General features: G+C 35.4%; 1 protein-coding gene across 1 annotated transcript; it reads right to left on the minus strand.

The window, feature by feature from the left end:
- Window positions 1-179: 179 nt before the first annotated feature.
- Window positions 180-18490, minus strand: LOC106712887 (programmed cell death protein 4). Its single transcript, XM_045684977.1, has 10 exons — window positions 18004-18490; window positions 13098-13258; window positions 7419-7520; window positions 6372-6489; window positions 5701-5860; window positions 5033-5122; window positions 4441-4573; window positions 2999-3109; window positions 1138-1277; window positions 180-305 (listed from the first exon to the last, which is right to left on the minus strand). Exons 1-10 carry the CDS (start codon window positions 18254-18256, stop codon window positions 233-235), a joined length of 1341 nt encoding a protein of 446 aa, XP_045540933.1. The 5' UTR covers window positions 18257-18490; the 3' UTR covers window positions 180-232.
- Window positions 18491-18729: the final 239 nt, after the last annotated feature.

Raw genomic sequence — 18729 nt, forward strand, 5'->3', positions numbered from 1 at the left:
AATATTTTAATTATTAATGTATACAATGTTTGTATACATTTATAAAAATAACCCTCAAATAGATTTTCAAAATTGTAACAAAAAACATCTTTTTTTTTCTTCACAGATAATATAATAAAAAAAACATATTTATTTAATAAAGTTAATTTTGATTTGATTTTTTATAAAAGATTTTTTGTTATTTGTATCTCGAGTTTTTAGTATATTAGATATATATCATATAATATATGAGTTATTCGCGAAGTTTCAACGCGTGATCTTTGATGGCGCCACCATCGCCTTCAGACACGAAACGCTTACGGCCTCTGAAATAAAAATTACAAACTTATTATAAACTAGCTTTTACCCGCGACTTCGTCCGCGCGGAATAAAAAAAAATGCACACAAGATAAAGTTCCTATGTCCGTCTCCTAGTTCTAAGCTACCTCCCCATCAATTTTCAGCTAAATCAGTTCGACCTATCTAGAGTTATAAATAGTATAACTAACACGACTTTCTTTTATATATATAGATAAAAATATATCTATATATATAAAAGAAAGTCATGTTAGTTACACTATTTATAACTCAAGAACGACTGAATCGATTTGACTGAAAATTGATGGGCAGGTAGCTTAGAACCAGGAAACGGACATAGGATCATTTTTACCCCGTTTTCTATTTTTTTATTCCGCGCGGACGGAGTCGCGGGTAAAAGCTAGTGTATATATAAGAGAAGCGGTGAAATAAAAAATCCATATACAACATATTTTGTTTTTTTTTTGGGAAAGTGTAAAAAAAATGTCTAGATATGTTTTATCGGTGTTTATTCCGACGCTGCTAAAATATAATGACAAACAACAAATTTAGTTATGTTAGTGATAGGTAACAAATTTCAAATTATCATTGAAAGGTGACAATAAGTTTTTTTTTAATATCATAAGATGGCAAACGAGCAAACGGCCACCTGGATTCGCCACAATAGCGAGGCGACCTTACCTTGACTACCTTTAATCAAGAAAGAAAGAGGACATTTCTCCTTCCTTTGCGTCCCCTATTCCGCTAAACCCATTTCCCCTTCCCATCCTTTCCTAATAAGACATTCAGGTGTAATTTATTTCTGAAATTGTCTGATTTTTTAATAGAAATAGTCTATACCTGGTTGGCATCCTCTTCAGCACTTCATCTCCCAAACGGAACTTCATCTGACAACGTTCTACAAAGCGGTCCAACATTATGTATGCGAGCGGAACATCCAGTACTATATCAGACATATCTTCCAACACACGGAGGAAACCCTGGAAAAGGAAATTATGTTATAATATAAACACTAGCTGTTGCACGCGATTACGTCTGCGTGGTATTAAAAAAAAAAACGTAATTAGTAGCCTATGTGTTCTTCCAGACTATGTGAAATTTCATCAACATCCGTTGATTTGTTCCGGAGATATCTTCAAACAAACCATCCATCTAAACCAGTGATTGTCAAACTTATTTCTTTCCCTGCCCCCCTTTGAAAATCAATTATATTTCAGAGCCCCCAAATTTTTATTCAGCTCTAAAACTTAAAAACCACAATTTCATCATTTTAATTAATTTCAACGCCCCCCATTTTTTTGGGCCCCTTAACGCCCCCCTCTAGGTTTCAAACGCCCACAACGGGGCGTTATCGCCCACTTTGGGAAACACTGATCTAAACATTCGTATTTATAATATTATTGTGCAAATGTTTGACATTTATGTTAAGTGACATGACAATTGTCACTTTACCATCTGTCAATGTCTATGCAATACTTTTTTTTTTAAGCACTTTCAACACTTGCGCTCTCTTTCTTTTCGTCTCTAACTGTACTAGACCTTTTTTATTCTTTTAAAAAAATATGATCCTAATCAAATGCATCTGCTGTTTTTTTATCCATAATCCATAAATTTTATCAATGAAAGAGATAATAAATATATATATATATATATATATATAAAACTAGCTGCCACCCGCGACTCCGTCCGCGCGGAATTAAAAAAAAACTTAATAAGTAAATAAATATTACGTGAAAAAAAGTAATATAATTTATATTCTAAGAAACAGAACACAGCGCCATCTATTGGGTGTATTTGCAACCTAGATGTCTTCTTCTTCTGCTTTATTTTTGGCTTTGGCACGGTTTGTGCATTAGCCAACGTCAAGTACAATGATTTTTATGATTCGCCATTTCTTTCATTACAGTCATTAGCGCCTCGTAATTATCCATAGACATGTTATTGGAAAAAAGCGCGGGAACCTTCGAATATGGCGGGCGCTTCCCAATTGGCCGCCGAAAACCAAATTGCAAATATTCCACTGATCTCTCACCAAACATTTACAATTTAATTTTCAGCAGTCAAAGAAAAAACACCCGCCCTACTCGAAAGTTCCCGCGCTTTTTTCAATCTAGATGTCAAACAATATTGAAGAATTTTATCCATGAATCAACGTACACCGCCATCTATGAGAACTTCATAAAACTAAACAGTAAATAAACACTTGCTTATGATACAATTAATTGATACATTTAATTCGTTTACATTCACTAAATAAGCAAATAATTGAAATGATAACTATCCTATTCAGTAAGTTAGACCAAAATACGGGTAAATGTGAAAATTTAATTGAAATCGGTTCAGTCATTTTGGAGTTTATTAGCAACATACATTGTGACACAAGATTTTGGAACGAAGTTCCTTATCGCGCGTTGTGAAAGGGGGCTAGACGGAAAAGATTCTTACGAAAAGTTGTCACGACACTTTTTGCTATAGTAAGTATGTTAACGACGAATGAGCGCTACTTCACCATGGCAACCACGTGACAATATATAAAGAAAATTCATAGAAATAAAATGTACTTCTTGTGAAGACTTAAGTTTTTTATTCATAGAATAAACATTGGTTCCTTCACTAATTAATAGAAAGGAACTTCGTTCCATCCGGGTGTCCCAACACACCTCTCAAGTTTTTTTTATATATATATAAAGATTTAACTCACCCTATCCATTTGATCCGGTGTTACAATAACACATCTTCGTAACTCAGCTAAAAATGTACAAAGCTGGTCTTCAACACTAGAATTTATAGCTTCTACAGCTAGCAACACCGTCTGGAAATACAACATATTAATATTATAAACAAGCTTTTATCTGGAAATCCAACCTAGAAGAAAAAAAATAAAAAACATATGTCTTCTTTTACATTATATTCTACTTTAAGCCAAATTTAATCAGAATCTTTTTTTTTTATATATAAAAAGGTGGCAAACTAGCAAACGGCCACCTGAATTCGCCGAAATGGCGACGTGACCGTTGCCCATGGACATCCGCAAATAGAGACGCGTTGCCTACCTTTAATCAACGGAGAAGGGAATGCATAGAAAGAGGACATTCCTCTATTCTATGCGTCCCCTCTTCCCCTTCCTATTCTTTCCTAATTAGAAAGGGGTAGGAAGGGAAAGAGGATTAAAATGAGTCCTCCATCAGCACACTCATCAGACTGTACTTGGAATTACTTCAACTTGACGTCTGTCTTCTGTATGGTTGTGGTATTTCACTGAGCGAGGACAATTCTTACACACAACAAATATTGTTGTCGCTGGATCTAAGATTGTCAAATAGTTCCGGAGATAACTTCAAACAAACGTCTAAACATTCACATCTATATATATAAAAGAAAGTCGTGTTAGTTACATTATTTATAACTCAAGAACGACTGAATCGATTTGACTGAAAATTGATGGGGAGGTAGCTTAGAACTAGGAGACGGACATAGGAACTTTTTTATCTTGTGTGCATTTTTTTATTCCGCGCGGACGAAGTCGCGGGAAAAAGCTAGTTTATAATATTAGTAAGATAAGATTTATTATTACAGTAAAGAAAAACATAGTGATGCTGCACATATCTGATAAGAAATTCAATGATATATGTGAAGTCAACTCGCACTGAGTCAGCATTGACTATGTCCTAGTCATCTCTAACTTAGGGTAGACTCTGAGACCCTCAGTGGGGAAATATATGAGCTAAGGATAATGTAAGAGTGGTATTATTTAACTATTTATTAAACAGTTAATTAAATACACGCATTATAAAAGGAAGCGTGCGTTCTAGTTGCAAACACTTATGTCCGAGAGACAAATTGTTGCCAGCATAGGAAAAAATTCTAATAATTTAAATGTTGCCAATACTAAAATAATATTTATGAGAATTAGATAAAAACAATTTAATAAATTATGTGAATTAATAGAACAATGTATATTATAAATATTTAGATGGATATATGTTTGAAGTTATCTCCGGAACAACTCAACGGATCTTGATGAAATTTGTCACAGATGTAGATCATAATCCGCAACAGAGTCTACTTATTAAGTTTTTTTTTTAATATCAAGTATATTTTATTTAATTTATAGCAAATTTATGACCATAGTGATAGTATTACCTCGTATACAAGCTCATGATGGAAATGTGGCACCTCCAATTCTCTGACACATCGCATCGCTTCAGCTAAATCACCTGAGGTGAGGTACTCCTTCAGGAGCAACTGGATCTGACGGATCAACCATTTCACTGGCCTGCAAAATAATACGAAATAATATTACTTAATATTATAAATATATATATTTTTTTAACTAAGGAATCGTTACTTATAGACATCTGCAATTGCAAATAATTTGCCTACCATTAATCAACGGAGAAGGAGACACACAAAAAGAGGATATATCCCCTTCCTATGCGTCACCTCTTCCGACAAATTCACTTCTTCCCATCCTTTTCTAATAAGAAAAGTGTGGGAAGAGAAAGAGAACTAAAATTAAGCCTCCGGAACCACAATCATCAGCTGCAATGTTTGGATGGATGTTTATTTGAAGTTATCTCCGGAACAACTCAACAGATCTTGATAAAATTTGGCTAAAATGTAGAACATAATCTGAAAGAACACGGATACTTAATTTTTTTTTTAATTCTTAATTTTAATATATTATTTAAAATTACTATGACACTAATGTTAACAGTAATTAAAGATGCCACACCTGATGCCACCACCGACACCCCAGATGTTATCCAACCTGACGAGACCCTGCTTCATAGAGAGCAGAGTCTCCGCACGTTGAATCGCTTGCCTGGAATTTTAACAATTATATTTGAAATGTCAATCGATATCCATATAAAAAAAAAACAATGTATTTTTGTCTGCTTTTTTTCTTACACCAATGGACATATTTTGACGAAGCTTTGGTAGAAAGTGTCTATGTTTGGGAGGTCTGTATCTATGTAAAGTGTCTATATTTGAGGGGTCCGTATCTATACAAAGTGCCTATATATGTGAGGGGTCCGTATCTATGCAAAGTGCTTATGTTTGAGGGGTCCGTATCTATGCAAAGTGTCTATATTTGAGAGGTTCGTATCTATTCAAAGTGCCTATATTTGAGGGGTCCGTATCCATGCAAAGTGTCTATATTTGAGGGGTCCGTATCCATGCAAAGTGTCTATATTTGATGGGTCCGTATCTATGTAAAGTGCCTATATTTGAGGGGTCCGTATCTATGCAAAGTGCTTATGTTTGTGGGGTCCGTATCTGTGTGAAGTTCGTGTATATAATGGGTGCTTGTGTCAAGATGAGTGGGATCCGTGTTTTGGGGGTCCATGTATAAAGCTCATGTCATTGGGGGTCCGTGTGTGAGGTTTGTTTGTCAATCACCTGGCGTGCGAGTTGAGCTCTTTGTGCGATGGCGTGTGCACGAAGCGCGGCGGCAGACAGTCGTCAGCGACGCAGCGCGCTATGAAGTTGGACAGCAGCACGGCCGCGTCCGGTGTGTCCAGCACCAAGTCCGGCAGCTTCTCCATTAGCCTCTCAAATGCTGGCAACATACGAATATATCACTACGGTTATATCATAAGGGGACAGTTTCATCCCCTCCACCCACAAATCCCCAACTAATAGGACTAAAATTAGGCCTTCGACATCACACTAAATAGACTGTACGTAGAATTGCTTCCACTTGAAGCCTGTGTTCTGTGTGGTCGTGGTATTTTACTGGGCGAGCCGGCAAAATGCAACCGATATCATTTTTGCTGGTGTCTAGCAATGTTAATTTGATAAAATTGAATAACATTTCATTTTTCAATCCATTTGGACTTCAGACTACCTTACACCGGGTAAAAATCATAACCCCCTTTACTCTCTGACCCGGTGAAAGAGCTGTTACGCTGTACCCTGTCACATTTAGTTCTGACATAAAATATATTAAACCTACTTAGACTTGAATAATTACAAAGAAGACAGGTACAATCTGACACGGTTCTTGTGACACTTTTATGTCACTTAATCACAAAAGTTTGTCGGTTTAAATGTCACCAATTATTACATACCATAAGCAATATCCTTGGCAGAGAAAATCCTGCCATAGAGATCAGAAATCAGGACGGAGGCCATCTCGCAATGAGACGGCTTATGGTCCAAAGCTATCTCCACAATCGTCTCACACACCTGACACAAAGACATTCTTGAAGAAAAATTTTTATTAACAAGGCAGCATATTATAGTCGGACAAAATTATCTGACCCAATGTGATCTCGTTAATTAGTTATGCGAAAGTTTAACTTTTTCAAAAGACCACATTCACACGGGCGCTTTTTAAACTCCGCGTTAAAACTCTTTGTTGGCGGCTCTCAAGCTAGGAAAGCTTTAAAATCACTCTTATTCCGTTCACCCAGTGTTTAAAATGGGATACTAAGCGATTAAAAAGCATCGCGTTTAAAAAGCGCTGCCGTACAAAAAAATACATCGATTCTAATCTATTTCAAAGATTTTTTAACGCGCGATAAAAAAACGATCCCGTTCTATGGGATTGAGGGATGATAATCATATAAACAAAAAAAAAACTTGAGAGGTGTCAAGGGACACCCGGATGGAACGAAGTTCCTTTCGATTAATTAGTGAAGGAATCAATGTTTATTCTATGAATAAAAAACTTAAGTCTTCACAAGAAGTACATTTTATTTCTATGAATTTTCGTTATATATTGTCACGTCGTTGCCATGGTGAAGTAGCGCTCATTCGTCGTTAACATACTTACTATAGCAAAAAGTGTCGTGACAACTTTTCGTAAGAATTTTTTCCGTCTAGCCCTCTTTCACAACGCGCGATAAGGAACTTCATTCCAAAAGTATTGAGATTGAATGTGGATGGCTATAAAGGTAGAGGAAGACCAAAGAAAGTATGGATGGATTGTGTGAAAGAGGATATGCGTAAGAAGGAGGTAAATTGAGATATGACAGCTGATAGAGATGTATGGAGGTGTACATACTGTGCTGACCCTTCATAGGTATAAGGGCAGGTTGATAATGTGCTATGGAAAATATACAGGTACAGATAAGTTTGTCAGTTGCTGACACAGAATGTAACTTGTCACTTACCAAGTGACTCCTCTTGGCGGTGACAAACTCCAATAAATCTTCCGCAGCTGCGTTTGTATCCCCATGCTCGAAATACTCCAATATAACAGGCTCTGATTTTCTCTGGAAAGAAAATTTTATATCAAACTAGCTGTCGCCCGCAACTCCGTCCGCGCGCAGTTAAAAAAAAAATGAAAAATAGATGTTGGCCAATTCTCAGACCTACTGAATATGCTCACAAAATTTCATGAGAATCGGTCAAGCCGTTTCGGAGGAGTACGGGAACGAAAACTGTGACACGAGAATTTTATATATTAGACTAGTTTTCGACCGCGACTCTGCATGGCATAAAAAATAAGTAACCTCTGTGTTCTTCCAGACTATGTTCTACATCCGTACCGAATTTCATCAAGATCTGTTCAGACGTTACAGAGATAACTTTTAACAAACATTCATCCATCCATCTAAATTTTAAGTCAAACCAGGATAAGTGCGAGTCCAAGACATTGCAATATTTTTCTGGCTTATGAATATCGTCCGTAGACCGGACAATAAGACCTTTTAGAGGTTTCTCCCTTAACCAGATTCGTCCTCTCTATATCTGACCTTTTATGCATAAAAAATTTCTATTCGCTGTAAAATTACATCGTAACTTAGTACATAGACTTATTTTGAACTATTTGACTAGAAAGTTTTGATTGTTTTTTTTTTATATTACAAGGTAAACGAGCAAGCGGCCACATGAATTCACCGAAATGGCGAAGCGACCGCTGCCCATAGACATTCGCAATTGCAGATGCGTTGCCTACCTTCAATCGACGAAGGTGGACACGCACAAAAAGAGAATATTTAACCTTCCTATGCATCTCCAACTCCATCAAATCCACCTCCACTTCCCATCCATTCCTTATAAGAAAAGGGTGGGAAGGGAAAGAGGACTAAAATTAGGCCTCCGGTACCACACTCATCAGACGAAACGCGGAATTACTTCCACTTCACGCCTGTTTTCTGTGTGGTCGTGGTATTTCACTGAGCGAGGCCAATTCGTGCAACTGATGTTGTTGTTGCTGGCGTCTACCACTGTTAAAACTGTCTGTTGTTTCGGTACACTCCAGTGCCATAGTAAGGTGAGGTCTTACTTTTTCTTACTGACTAGTTGGTTACTACACAATCAGGTTCTTCAAACGAGCACGACCTCGTTGCATTGCAAAGCCTCGAAGTGGTCATTGAACTTTATTACTATGCATCACATGATCGACAACCGAACAAACATATAAAGACCATTCCACACAAACATTGAACATAGCAAGCGCTTGATTACGTCAAAAAGACAAATTGATAAATTCACAGACATCTGCAATAAATTAAATCATAGCAAAATATACAATCTACTAGTCTTCTAGTTATTTAAAAAAAATGGTACCCATCTGCAAGCACTTCCTTTCGATTAAAATAATTTTTATTAAAATCGGACCACCAGGGGCGAAGCTACGCGGTAACACACATAAAAAAAATACAGTCGAATTGATAACTTCCTTCTTTTTGTCGGCTAAAAATGGGAGGTTTTGCTTTGTATATATTACAGCAGTCCTATTTTTTTTATTAATATATATTTAAAGGTTTATTTAAATAGCCTATGTTACTAAGGGATAATGTAGCCAAAGCTTTAAGGTTCGTAAAACCTTGTATGCCGACTCCACGTAAGTGGGATAAGGCCAGGGAGATGATGATGATGTTCTTCCAGGCTATTATTTACTATGACAAATTACAGGGACATTCATGCAGCCGTTCTGAATAAACCTTTTAAGGTTACATTAATAATACTTTTTAAAAATACTGTTTTATAAAACATATTATCGCAAACAGTGTGTAACTAACTTTACATCATTTTTATTTGCATAATATATATTTTTATCTTGCAAACAAAGAGGTTTTACAACGCTGTTGTCATATTTAAACAAAAGATTTTATATGTATTCAATAAGCCTAAATGCGAATGTTTGGATGGATGTTTGTTTGAAGGTATCTCCGGAACAACTCAATGGATCTTGATGAAATTTGTCACAGATGTAGAACATAGTCTAGTAGAACATATAGGCTACTTAACGTTTTTTTTAATCCGCGCATACGCAACTAGTATTTTATAGTTTAAAGTTAAATAATTAGCCTAAGTCGTTAAAAATGTTACCCAAAGTATTTCACACGAACAAAGTCACGGGTACGGCTAGTTGATTATAAAATACTAGCTTTTACCCGCGACTCTGTCCGCGCGGAATAAAAAAAATGCACACAAGATAAAAAGTTCCTATGTCCGTCTCCTAGTTCTAAGCTACCTCCCCATCAATTTTCAGCTAAATCAGTTTGACCAATCTTGAGTTATAAATAGTGTAACTAACACGACTTTCTTTTATATATATAAGATTTTTCTACTTGACAAATCTGTTATATAATCCATCTACTATTAGTAGGTCAAAACGAACAGAGCTCGACAGGCGTGTGTAGTTTAGCTGAGCCGATGTGAGGTCGTTGACACGACAGATAACCGCTGTGTGGTCATAAATACAGCGAGCGTAAGAAATTCATAAAAATTCTTGCCACACGAGTAATTTTAGTTCGTAAACACGTTAATCTTACTAATATTATAAACTAGCTGTCGACCGCGACTTCGTCCGCGCGGAATTAAAAAAAAACTTGCTAAGTTGGCTATGTGTTCTTCCAGACTATGTTCTACATCTGTGCCAAATTATGTCAAGATTCATTAACCTGTTTCGGAGATACCTTCAAACAAACATCCATCAATCTAAAAATTCGCATTTATAATTTAAGTAAGAAGATGTGAATATTTGGATGGACGGATGTTGGAAAGGATCTCCAGAACGGCTCAACGGATCTGAATGAAATTTGACACAAATGTAGATCATAGTCTGGGAAACATAGTCTACTCATTAAGTTTTTTTTTTTAATTTAGCGCAGACGGAGTCGCGGGCGACAGCTAGTACACCATATATGCGTTTCCATTTTATTTATAAAAATTTTCAACTTTATTCGGAACGATAAAAAAACTTTTTTTTTACAATGTTCATTTGTTTACGATTAAAAAATAACTTTCAATAATCCATTTTTTACATATCTCCATCCAAAATCTCTCGATGTCTCGCGAAATAGTCGAATACTTTAATATTTAGATATTCCTCCCAAGTAGGGTTGGCGACATGCAGTCGTCCGGCCGTAAAAACTTAAGCCAAAACTTTAAGGTTTATAAAAACTTGTATGCCTACCACTAGTGAATAGGAAAAAGCTAGGGAGATGATCTGCATTGATACTGGCTTTAAAATGTATAAATTCAAGAATCGCTTCCGCTTATCACTAGTTTCACATCCCGCTCGTACTACGACCACACACAGCTTAGTAGGTCTTGTTTGTCGCAACACGATTGCTGCCAGTTTTTCTGTATTTATATGCGCATGCGTTTGTAAATAAGTGTTTTTCCATTGATTTTTTTTTCAATTTAGTTCAAGGTATTTTATAAGATTTTAAAAGACTTACATTGTTTTACATTTCTTAAGCAACGTGTAATCAAATCTCCAATTGTTTTTTATATTTTAAGGAATTTTAGAAAGCAATTTATTAGAAAAAAATATTAAAAAAAAATCTATTTAAGGTGCAAATAAATAAAATTTGAGTGTCTATATGTAATCTGCTAGTTGTCGCCCATGACTCTGTTTGCACGGAATTAAAAAAAAACTTAAATAGCCTATGTGTTCTTCCAGACTATTTTCTGAATCTAAGCCAAATTTCAGCAAGGCATGTTCAGCCGTTCCGGATCCATACATCTAAAGATTCGCATTTACACTATAAGTAAGATATAAATAAGAAAATATGTCTGTCTGTGCGCAATTCCATCTACAAAACCGCTGCACCGAATTTAACAGTACTTTTAACATAGCTGTTGAATATTGAAGTACCAAACATAGTTTAATTTAATTTCTTTTTTTAAATCACACAGACAAATTAACGGGCAAAAGCTAGCAAGCTACAAAGAGCAAATATCTTACTAATATTATAAATGCGAATGTTTTGATGGATGTTTGTAAGAAAGTATCTCCAGAACATCTCAATAGATGAGAAATTTGGCACATATGAACATAATCTGGAAGAACACATAGGCTACTTATTTAGTTTTTTATTCCGAGCGGACAGACACGAGGGCAACATCAAATCTATATATATAAAAGAAAGTCGTGTTAGTTACACTATTTATAACTCAAAAACGGCTGAATCGATTTGACTGAAAATTGGTGGGCAGGTAGCTTAGAACCAGGAAACGGACATAGGATAATTTTTACCCAGTTTTCTATTTTTTTATCCCGCGCGGACGGAGTCGCGGGTAAAAGCTAGTCATCGATATACGCAAGTCTCCGTGAAACATAATCAAGTTGTTTGTGTTGTTATAAGAAAAAAAAATCCTTAAATAACCAGCCAGTGTGAGCGGCGCCAAAAAATGTGAGAAAACATACGATAAATTCCGTCAGCCTTGAAAATATATTACGAGCCACACGAAAACAACACAACGTGCGTTTCTACACGTAACCAATGTTTTAAAACGTAATAAAGAAATAAAAACTGCGAGTATAACCTATCTTACTAATGTTATAAACTAGCTTTTACCCGCGACTCCGTCCGCGCGGAATAAAAAAATTGCACACAAAATAAAAAAGTTCCTATGTCCGTCTCCTAGTTCTAAGCTACCTCCCCATCAATTTTCAGTCAGATCAATTCAGCCGTTCTTGAGTTATAAATAGTGTAACTAACACGACTTTCTTTTATATATATTGATAATAGTTTTTAGACAATGTTTAGATGGATGTTGGTTACAAGGTATCTCCAGAACGGGATGGATGTAGTCTGGTACGAATTGGCTACAAATTGAGTTTAATTCCGCGCGGACGGAATCGCAGGCGACAGCTAGTTCGAAATAAACTGCTAAAAATTTTAAAATTTTAAATATGGACCAAACATGGCGGCCATTACACTACTTCATAAGTAGTTATAATTTTAAACCTTTTCATATACAAGGCAACATAAATCGTCGGAAACTAATATTGTATGGTTGAGTCGCGTGTATCGCGTTACGTCAGTACACACGACTAAATGTCAACGTCAAAAGATTTGGTCCACCATCTTGAAAATCACAGCGACTTTTCTCACAACGATCCCGACAGTTGTAGTCAGAAACTGTCTTTGACGACAGATAGAAATGTCTACGACGCGTTGTATACGAACCTATTGTATTGTGTAAATTGCTTAATGAAAAAAAATCGCCGGATTTCGAAGATTTTCATTACATTGTGTACTAAGGGCCTAATGACGTGAAATAAAATTATATACGTCGTAATGTATCTGAATTAAAACGGTCGATAAACGACCAAATTTGTGAAAGATTGATCGATGCGAAAGACTAAGGATAAGATGTTGGAACATCAGGGAGTTGATCAACATTGCCAGCGCTGAAGACCTGTTTCGCTTGGCGCAAGATAGGAACAATTTCGCTAAGCTGACGGCCAACCTCCAATAGTGGAGAGGCACAAGAAGAAGTTGGTATACGTGGGCCTAGTACGAAACTTCGTAGTCACGTATCGTCATGGAAAAAAATTGTATAAAAAATATAATATACAAAAAACTTGATGATGTGTTCCTTACCACGACTTCCTCGGGATCCGCTTCAACGATGACCTGTTTAAACTCGATATCACCGTTGCTGACAGCTTCGGAATCGTAGTTGGGGTCATTAGCGTCTTCAACATACTCCTCCAGAAGCTCACATCCAGGGGCACCCCACACACCCTTGCCTCCTGCACCACCTGCAAGTAACAATTTTTATAATAGAAACCACCCTTCCCACTCTTTTCTTATTATGAAAGGATGGGAAGGGGAAGTGGATTTGACGGAAGAGATGACGCATAGGAAGGATAAATATCCTCTTTTTGTGCGTCCCCTTCTCCGTTGATTAAAGGTAGGCAACGCATCTACATTTGCGGATGTCTATGGGCAACGATCGCCTCGCTATTTCGGCGAATCCAGGTGGCCGTTTGTTCGTTTGCCACCTTATGATATATAAAAAAAATAAGACTACTACGCATGGACCAGTTCGAAAAGAGAAAGTCGTTTAGGAATAAGCCAGGGCGAAAAGGGAAAAACTGTTCATAGTTCAGTTAGACAGGGTAAATATAACTGTGAATGATCCGTTTCGACAAGGGAAAGATTACTGTGCTGATCCGGTGTGATAGGGTAAATACTGCAAATCCTACACTGTCGAGAATAACGTATTTTTTATTATTTACAAACATCGTTATCTAACTCCATGTAACCTTGACGTATTCTATATTCGCGCCATAACAAAAGGTGAGTCATTGTTTTTTTTAGTCATTTGCAGACGAGATTTTGCTAAATTACGTTATTTATCGTTGGTTTCTAAAACCATAACTCTATGAGATAATATTGTTATCTCTGTTTTGTAAAAGATAGTGAAAGGGATGGCGATATAATTTAAAAGGGGATTTTGGTCTCGAAAACGAAGGCTTAGTTGTATAAGTCTTTTCAAATATTTTGGCGGCTCAAGGTCATCAGCGAATTTTGTGTTCTGTACAGCGACTCGCGGGAGCAGTCAAGATATGTGAAAATATTTATACCAGTGGTCACCAATTAGTCGAATTTTAACCATAATTATCAGGGTATGAACTTTGTATTTTTTTTATTTCAAAACAAGGTTAAAATTGCTTGTGATGCAGAATTTTAAAATGACACCAACCAAATAATTTAAAAAATTATCTATAGTTTGATCAGATTACAAACACAAATGTTCACAAAAGTTATTCTAAACTTCCCGTACTTGTCAGTGTAAAAAAATACTAAATAAAATATAGACACCCTAGCTACAAGGGTTGAAATGAATGGGGTGAATTCAAAAACCTCTTTCCCTTCCGTATATACTTTGTAAGGGGTGTGTATTGATTTATTCAGTAACCAAGACCCTTCCTAGTCCTTATTTCAAGGTCATGGTCACAAACTTTAATACTATGAATGGATGTACAAAATACATACAATAAAACTTGGATAAGCAAGAAAATTATCACGGTCCCTTGGACTCTCGCTTATCCTGGTTTGACTGTATTTTTGTCTCTGTTAAAAGAATGTGAGGAATAGTGTCAATATAATCAATATCCATACAAAGAAACAAAAAAAAATGTGTTTTACTGATTTTTTTATAGATCAAATTTACTTGAACATAGCACAAGTTTAAATTATATTTGACTACAAATAAAAAAACAAATTTAAAAATAAACTCACTATAAAAGGTGATTAAAAACATTTTATTTTTATACTTTACTAGCTTTTACCCGCGTCTCCGTCCGCGTGGAATAAAAAATAGAAAACGGGGCAAAAATTATCCTATGTCCGTTTCCTGGTTCTAAGCTATCTGCCCACCAATTTTCAGTCAAATCGATTCAGCCGATCTTGAGTTATAAATAGTGTAACTAACACGACTTTCTTTTATATATATAGATAACACATATTATCAATCTTTTATCTTAGTATCAAAGAACAAACGTTTTATTATTAGAACAGATTAAAAAAAACAAACTTTGACTAGCATATCTAAAGATTAGATATTGATTTAAAAAAAAAAATTTAGAATACTAGTCTATAAATTATAGGCAAATAATGACAGCTACAAAATCCTACAACCATAAAGAAGACATGAAGTAGAGAATTCCGAGAATTCATCTGTTGAATGCATTGTTACACAAGCTGTATCTCGTCCCCTTGTTAAAGGGATGCTGTTTTAACAAAGTCAGGAATTGATAAGAAAACCTTATATACAGTCAAAACCGTTTATGGCTACATCGTTTAGAACAACATACCGGTTAAATTGACCAAAATCAAAGGTCCTGGCTGAATGTTATATACATATCTTTCCTATTAATACCTGTCACCGGTTGTTACAACTATCGGTTTTTACGACTCAATATGAGTAGTCCCTTCGATGTCGTTATAACAGATTTTGACTGTACATTGTTTTCAACCATTTAAGGCCGTGTTTCCCAAAGTGGGCGATAACACCCCTTGGGGCGTTTGAAACCTGGGAGGAGTCGATAAGGGGCCCAAAAAATGAGGACATTGAAATTAATTAAAGTAATTAAATTGTGGTTTTTAAGTTTTAGGACTGAATAAAAATTAAATAAGCTTGAACTCAATTTTGTTAAATGTAAAGCAATAACGTTTACTAAAAAGAGACATGTAAGCAAATTCAACTATAATTTGAATGGCATTACCTTAGAAAATGTTAATCATATTAGAGACCTGGGGGTTACCTTAGATAGTAAATTACACCTTGATCTGCACATTGACAACATTATAAACAAATCATTTAAAATGTACGGTTTTATCATGCGCGCGAGTTCAGAATTTAAACGTCCATCTACTTACCTTTATTTATATAAAACCCTAGTTCGCTCACAACTTGAATATGCTGTGCCCATCTGGAACCCATATTATAATAAATATATCGAATCATTAGAAACGGTACAAAAAAAATATCTTCGTTGTCTAAACTATAAATGCTTCCATACATACTTACCTTATCAAGGCCTACTAGAAAAATTCAAATTACTACGTCTCGAATGTAGACGTGCTCAACATGAAGCGGTGCTGCTACACGATCTATGTCACAATAGATACGATTGTAGTTGTTTGATTAAAAGACTCTGTTACAAAGTGCCTACAAGGGCACATCCTAGAAAGGAATGTAAAGTATTTGCACTAACTCGGTGTCGTACAAATTCTGGCAAGAGATCACCACTTAACAGAATTGTAGACACATATAACTCCAATTTTAATAATATAGATATAATGCATGTTAATAAAAATACCTTTAAAAAAGAAATTGTAAAATCGTTGTCTAACTATTAATTATATTATACAAAAACTATTAACAAACTAGAATACTATTACTCGAATGTTTTAGCTAAACCTAATTTTAAGAACAATATGTGGTGAACATTGTGGATGGCACATTTACTTAAGACTTTCCTTTGTGTATTTTATATTGTTTATTTTCTACTTTTTTGTGCTATTGTTAGTTTACCTCAATAAATGAAAAAAAAAAAAAAAAAAAAATTAGGGGTCTCTGAAATATAATTGATTTTCAAAGGGGGCGGTGAAAGAAATAAGTTTGACAATCACTGATTTAAGGTAATCAATGCATCTCTTATTACAGATTCATCATCAACTCACTATACGTCCCCACTGAGGGGCTAAGTCTACCCTAAGTTAGAGATGACTAGGCCATAAACCACACTGGCCCAATGCAGGTTGGTGGTTTTATTACTGTCTGCCTTTCACCTGCGACTTAATCTGCACGGAATCAAAAAAAAACTTCATTATTAGCATATATGTTTTTCCAAACTATTCATCAGCCGTTCCGGAGATACCTTCTAATATACATACATTCTCATTTATAATATTAGTAGTAATTATTTTGCTATTGTAGCAATATGTAACGTTTTTTTTTCAGTATATTCTTATGAAAAATTAAATCAAAGTATGTAGGTAGATAAAAAAAAAGGTAGATACAAAAATTTTATAGAGGTTAGAGTGATATGCATAGAGTAAATTCAGATTTTATAACTACTGATAGAGATGATTTGAAAAGCAGTACATATTCTGCTGACTGTACAAGGGACAAGAGTAGAATTATGATGTAGGTAGTTAAAAAATAAGAATTAGAGATCTTGTTTTTATCAAGTCTTACTATTATTATAAATGCGAAAGTTTAGATGGATGGATGTTTGAAAGTATCTCTGGAACGACTGAACGGATCTTATGTTTTTTTTAATTCAGCGCGAAAGGAGTCGCGGGCGACAACTCGTTTCTTTTATAAAAATATAATAGAGACATCACTATATTTAAAATTTGGGAGATGAAAGGCACACATAAGTAATTTTTAATTTTTTAACGTACTAATGAAGCATTTTTTATAGAAAAAAAAAATAAAAATAAATGGCGGGAAAAAATGTAAACAAAAATGACCTACGTCAATTCAATAGGTTTACAACTGCGCAAAAGCCGAATGATTGCGTGACCTTGAAACACTAAAATGTCGCCTGTTATGTTGGTAGCCACACCTCGTAACAACAAGCTAAAAATAATACGACCACATGTTTATACATAATAAAACATAATTAATAGATAATAACTTCGTATTATACCACTTTGATATCATATCAAGTAATTATATCACAAAAATAATATAGAAAGTATAAACATTTCGAATACAAAACACAAAAATATTTCTTTGTTGTTATGTCAGAACCAGGTCAATTCTTATAAGATTTATTTCCATTAGCTAATTCGACGTAATAATAAAACTTAATTGCAACCTAAGTACATAAAAGATAATGCGTGGCCGGACGCCGGTATAAACAAAAAACATGACGACTCAATAACTTACAAATAAACTACGATATAAGCAACAATTCTAGAACTTTCGATCGCGTTAAAAACCAAATAGGTTAGAATAACATAGTAATGTTAGAACAAAGGTTACCTTTCTTAGGCAGGCCTCTGCCGTGGCCATTTCGCGGCCTGCGGCAGTTTTTCCAGCTCCTATACTTCGGCAATGGTGTTGATACCACGCCGACCGCCTCTTTGCTGTTGCTTCTACCATATTTTCTGTTTTTACGCTTAATGCGACCGGTATGAGAGCTAGCGGCGTCCCCGGCGCCTCCTTCTACCACACTCTTATCATTTTCATCCACCGCCACGTTTTCAGAATCGGAAGCGATGCGGTCGACTTCCATTGCTAAACCGGCTGAAATCTCCTAAAGCGTTCCTATGCAATGTTTTTACACAATGCAAGCAGTTTTCTATTAAATAACTGCGGAAAACGCTTTAAGAACAAACATTAAACAATGAGAATTGAAGAGATTTATTACACGTATTCGGCGATTCGGTGTTATGTATTCAACTTGTGCGTATTTGTTTTGAGAACTCAATCGACTTGAATGAAGCTAGCTGAATAACAAGGTTGCACAACAACAGTGCTGCCAACTGTGCGGTGTGAAATATTGCGGAACTAGTGTCATTTAGGGATCATACAAACGGTCGATAAAACAACGTTAGAATTTACATTGTTTTTTTAACTGAGCATGCACACATTATTTAAGTTATTTTAATTTGAAACTTTTTGTTATAGACATCGTTATGAAACATAAGCGATATATGATCAAGCGGTAAATTAAAAAGTCGAAAAAATGATGGAAAATCACCAAGA

This window comes from Papilio machaon, chromosome 28 (assembly GCF_912999745.1).
Source record: "Papilio machaon chromosome 28, ilPapMach1.1, whole genome shotgun sequence".
Taxonomy (NCBI): domain Eukaryota; kingdom Metazoa; phylum Arthropoda; class Insecta; order Lepidoptera; family Papilionidae; genus Papilio; species Papilio machaon.

Bases quoted from the DNA above. Each gene is read 5' to 3' on its own strand.
- LOC106712887 (XM_045684977.1), bottom strand. From the start codon at position 18,256: ATGGAAGTCGACCGCATCGCTTCCGATTCTGAAAACGTGGCGGTGGAT. The intron at 13,259-18,003 runs GTAACCTTTGTT...TGTTACTTGCAG, and splicing joins CAGAGGCCTGCCTAAGAAAG to GTGGTGCAGGAGGCAAGGGT. The intron at 1,278-2,998 runs GTGAGTTAAATC...TTCCTTTTCCAG, and splicing joins CACCGGATCAAATGGATAGG to GGTTTCCTCCGTGTGTTGGA.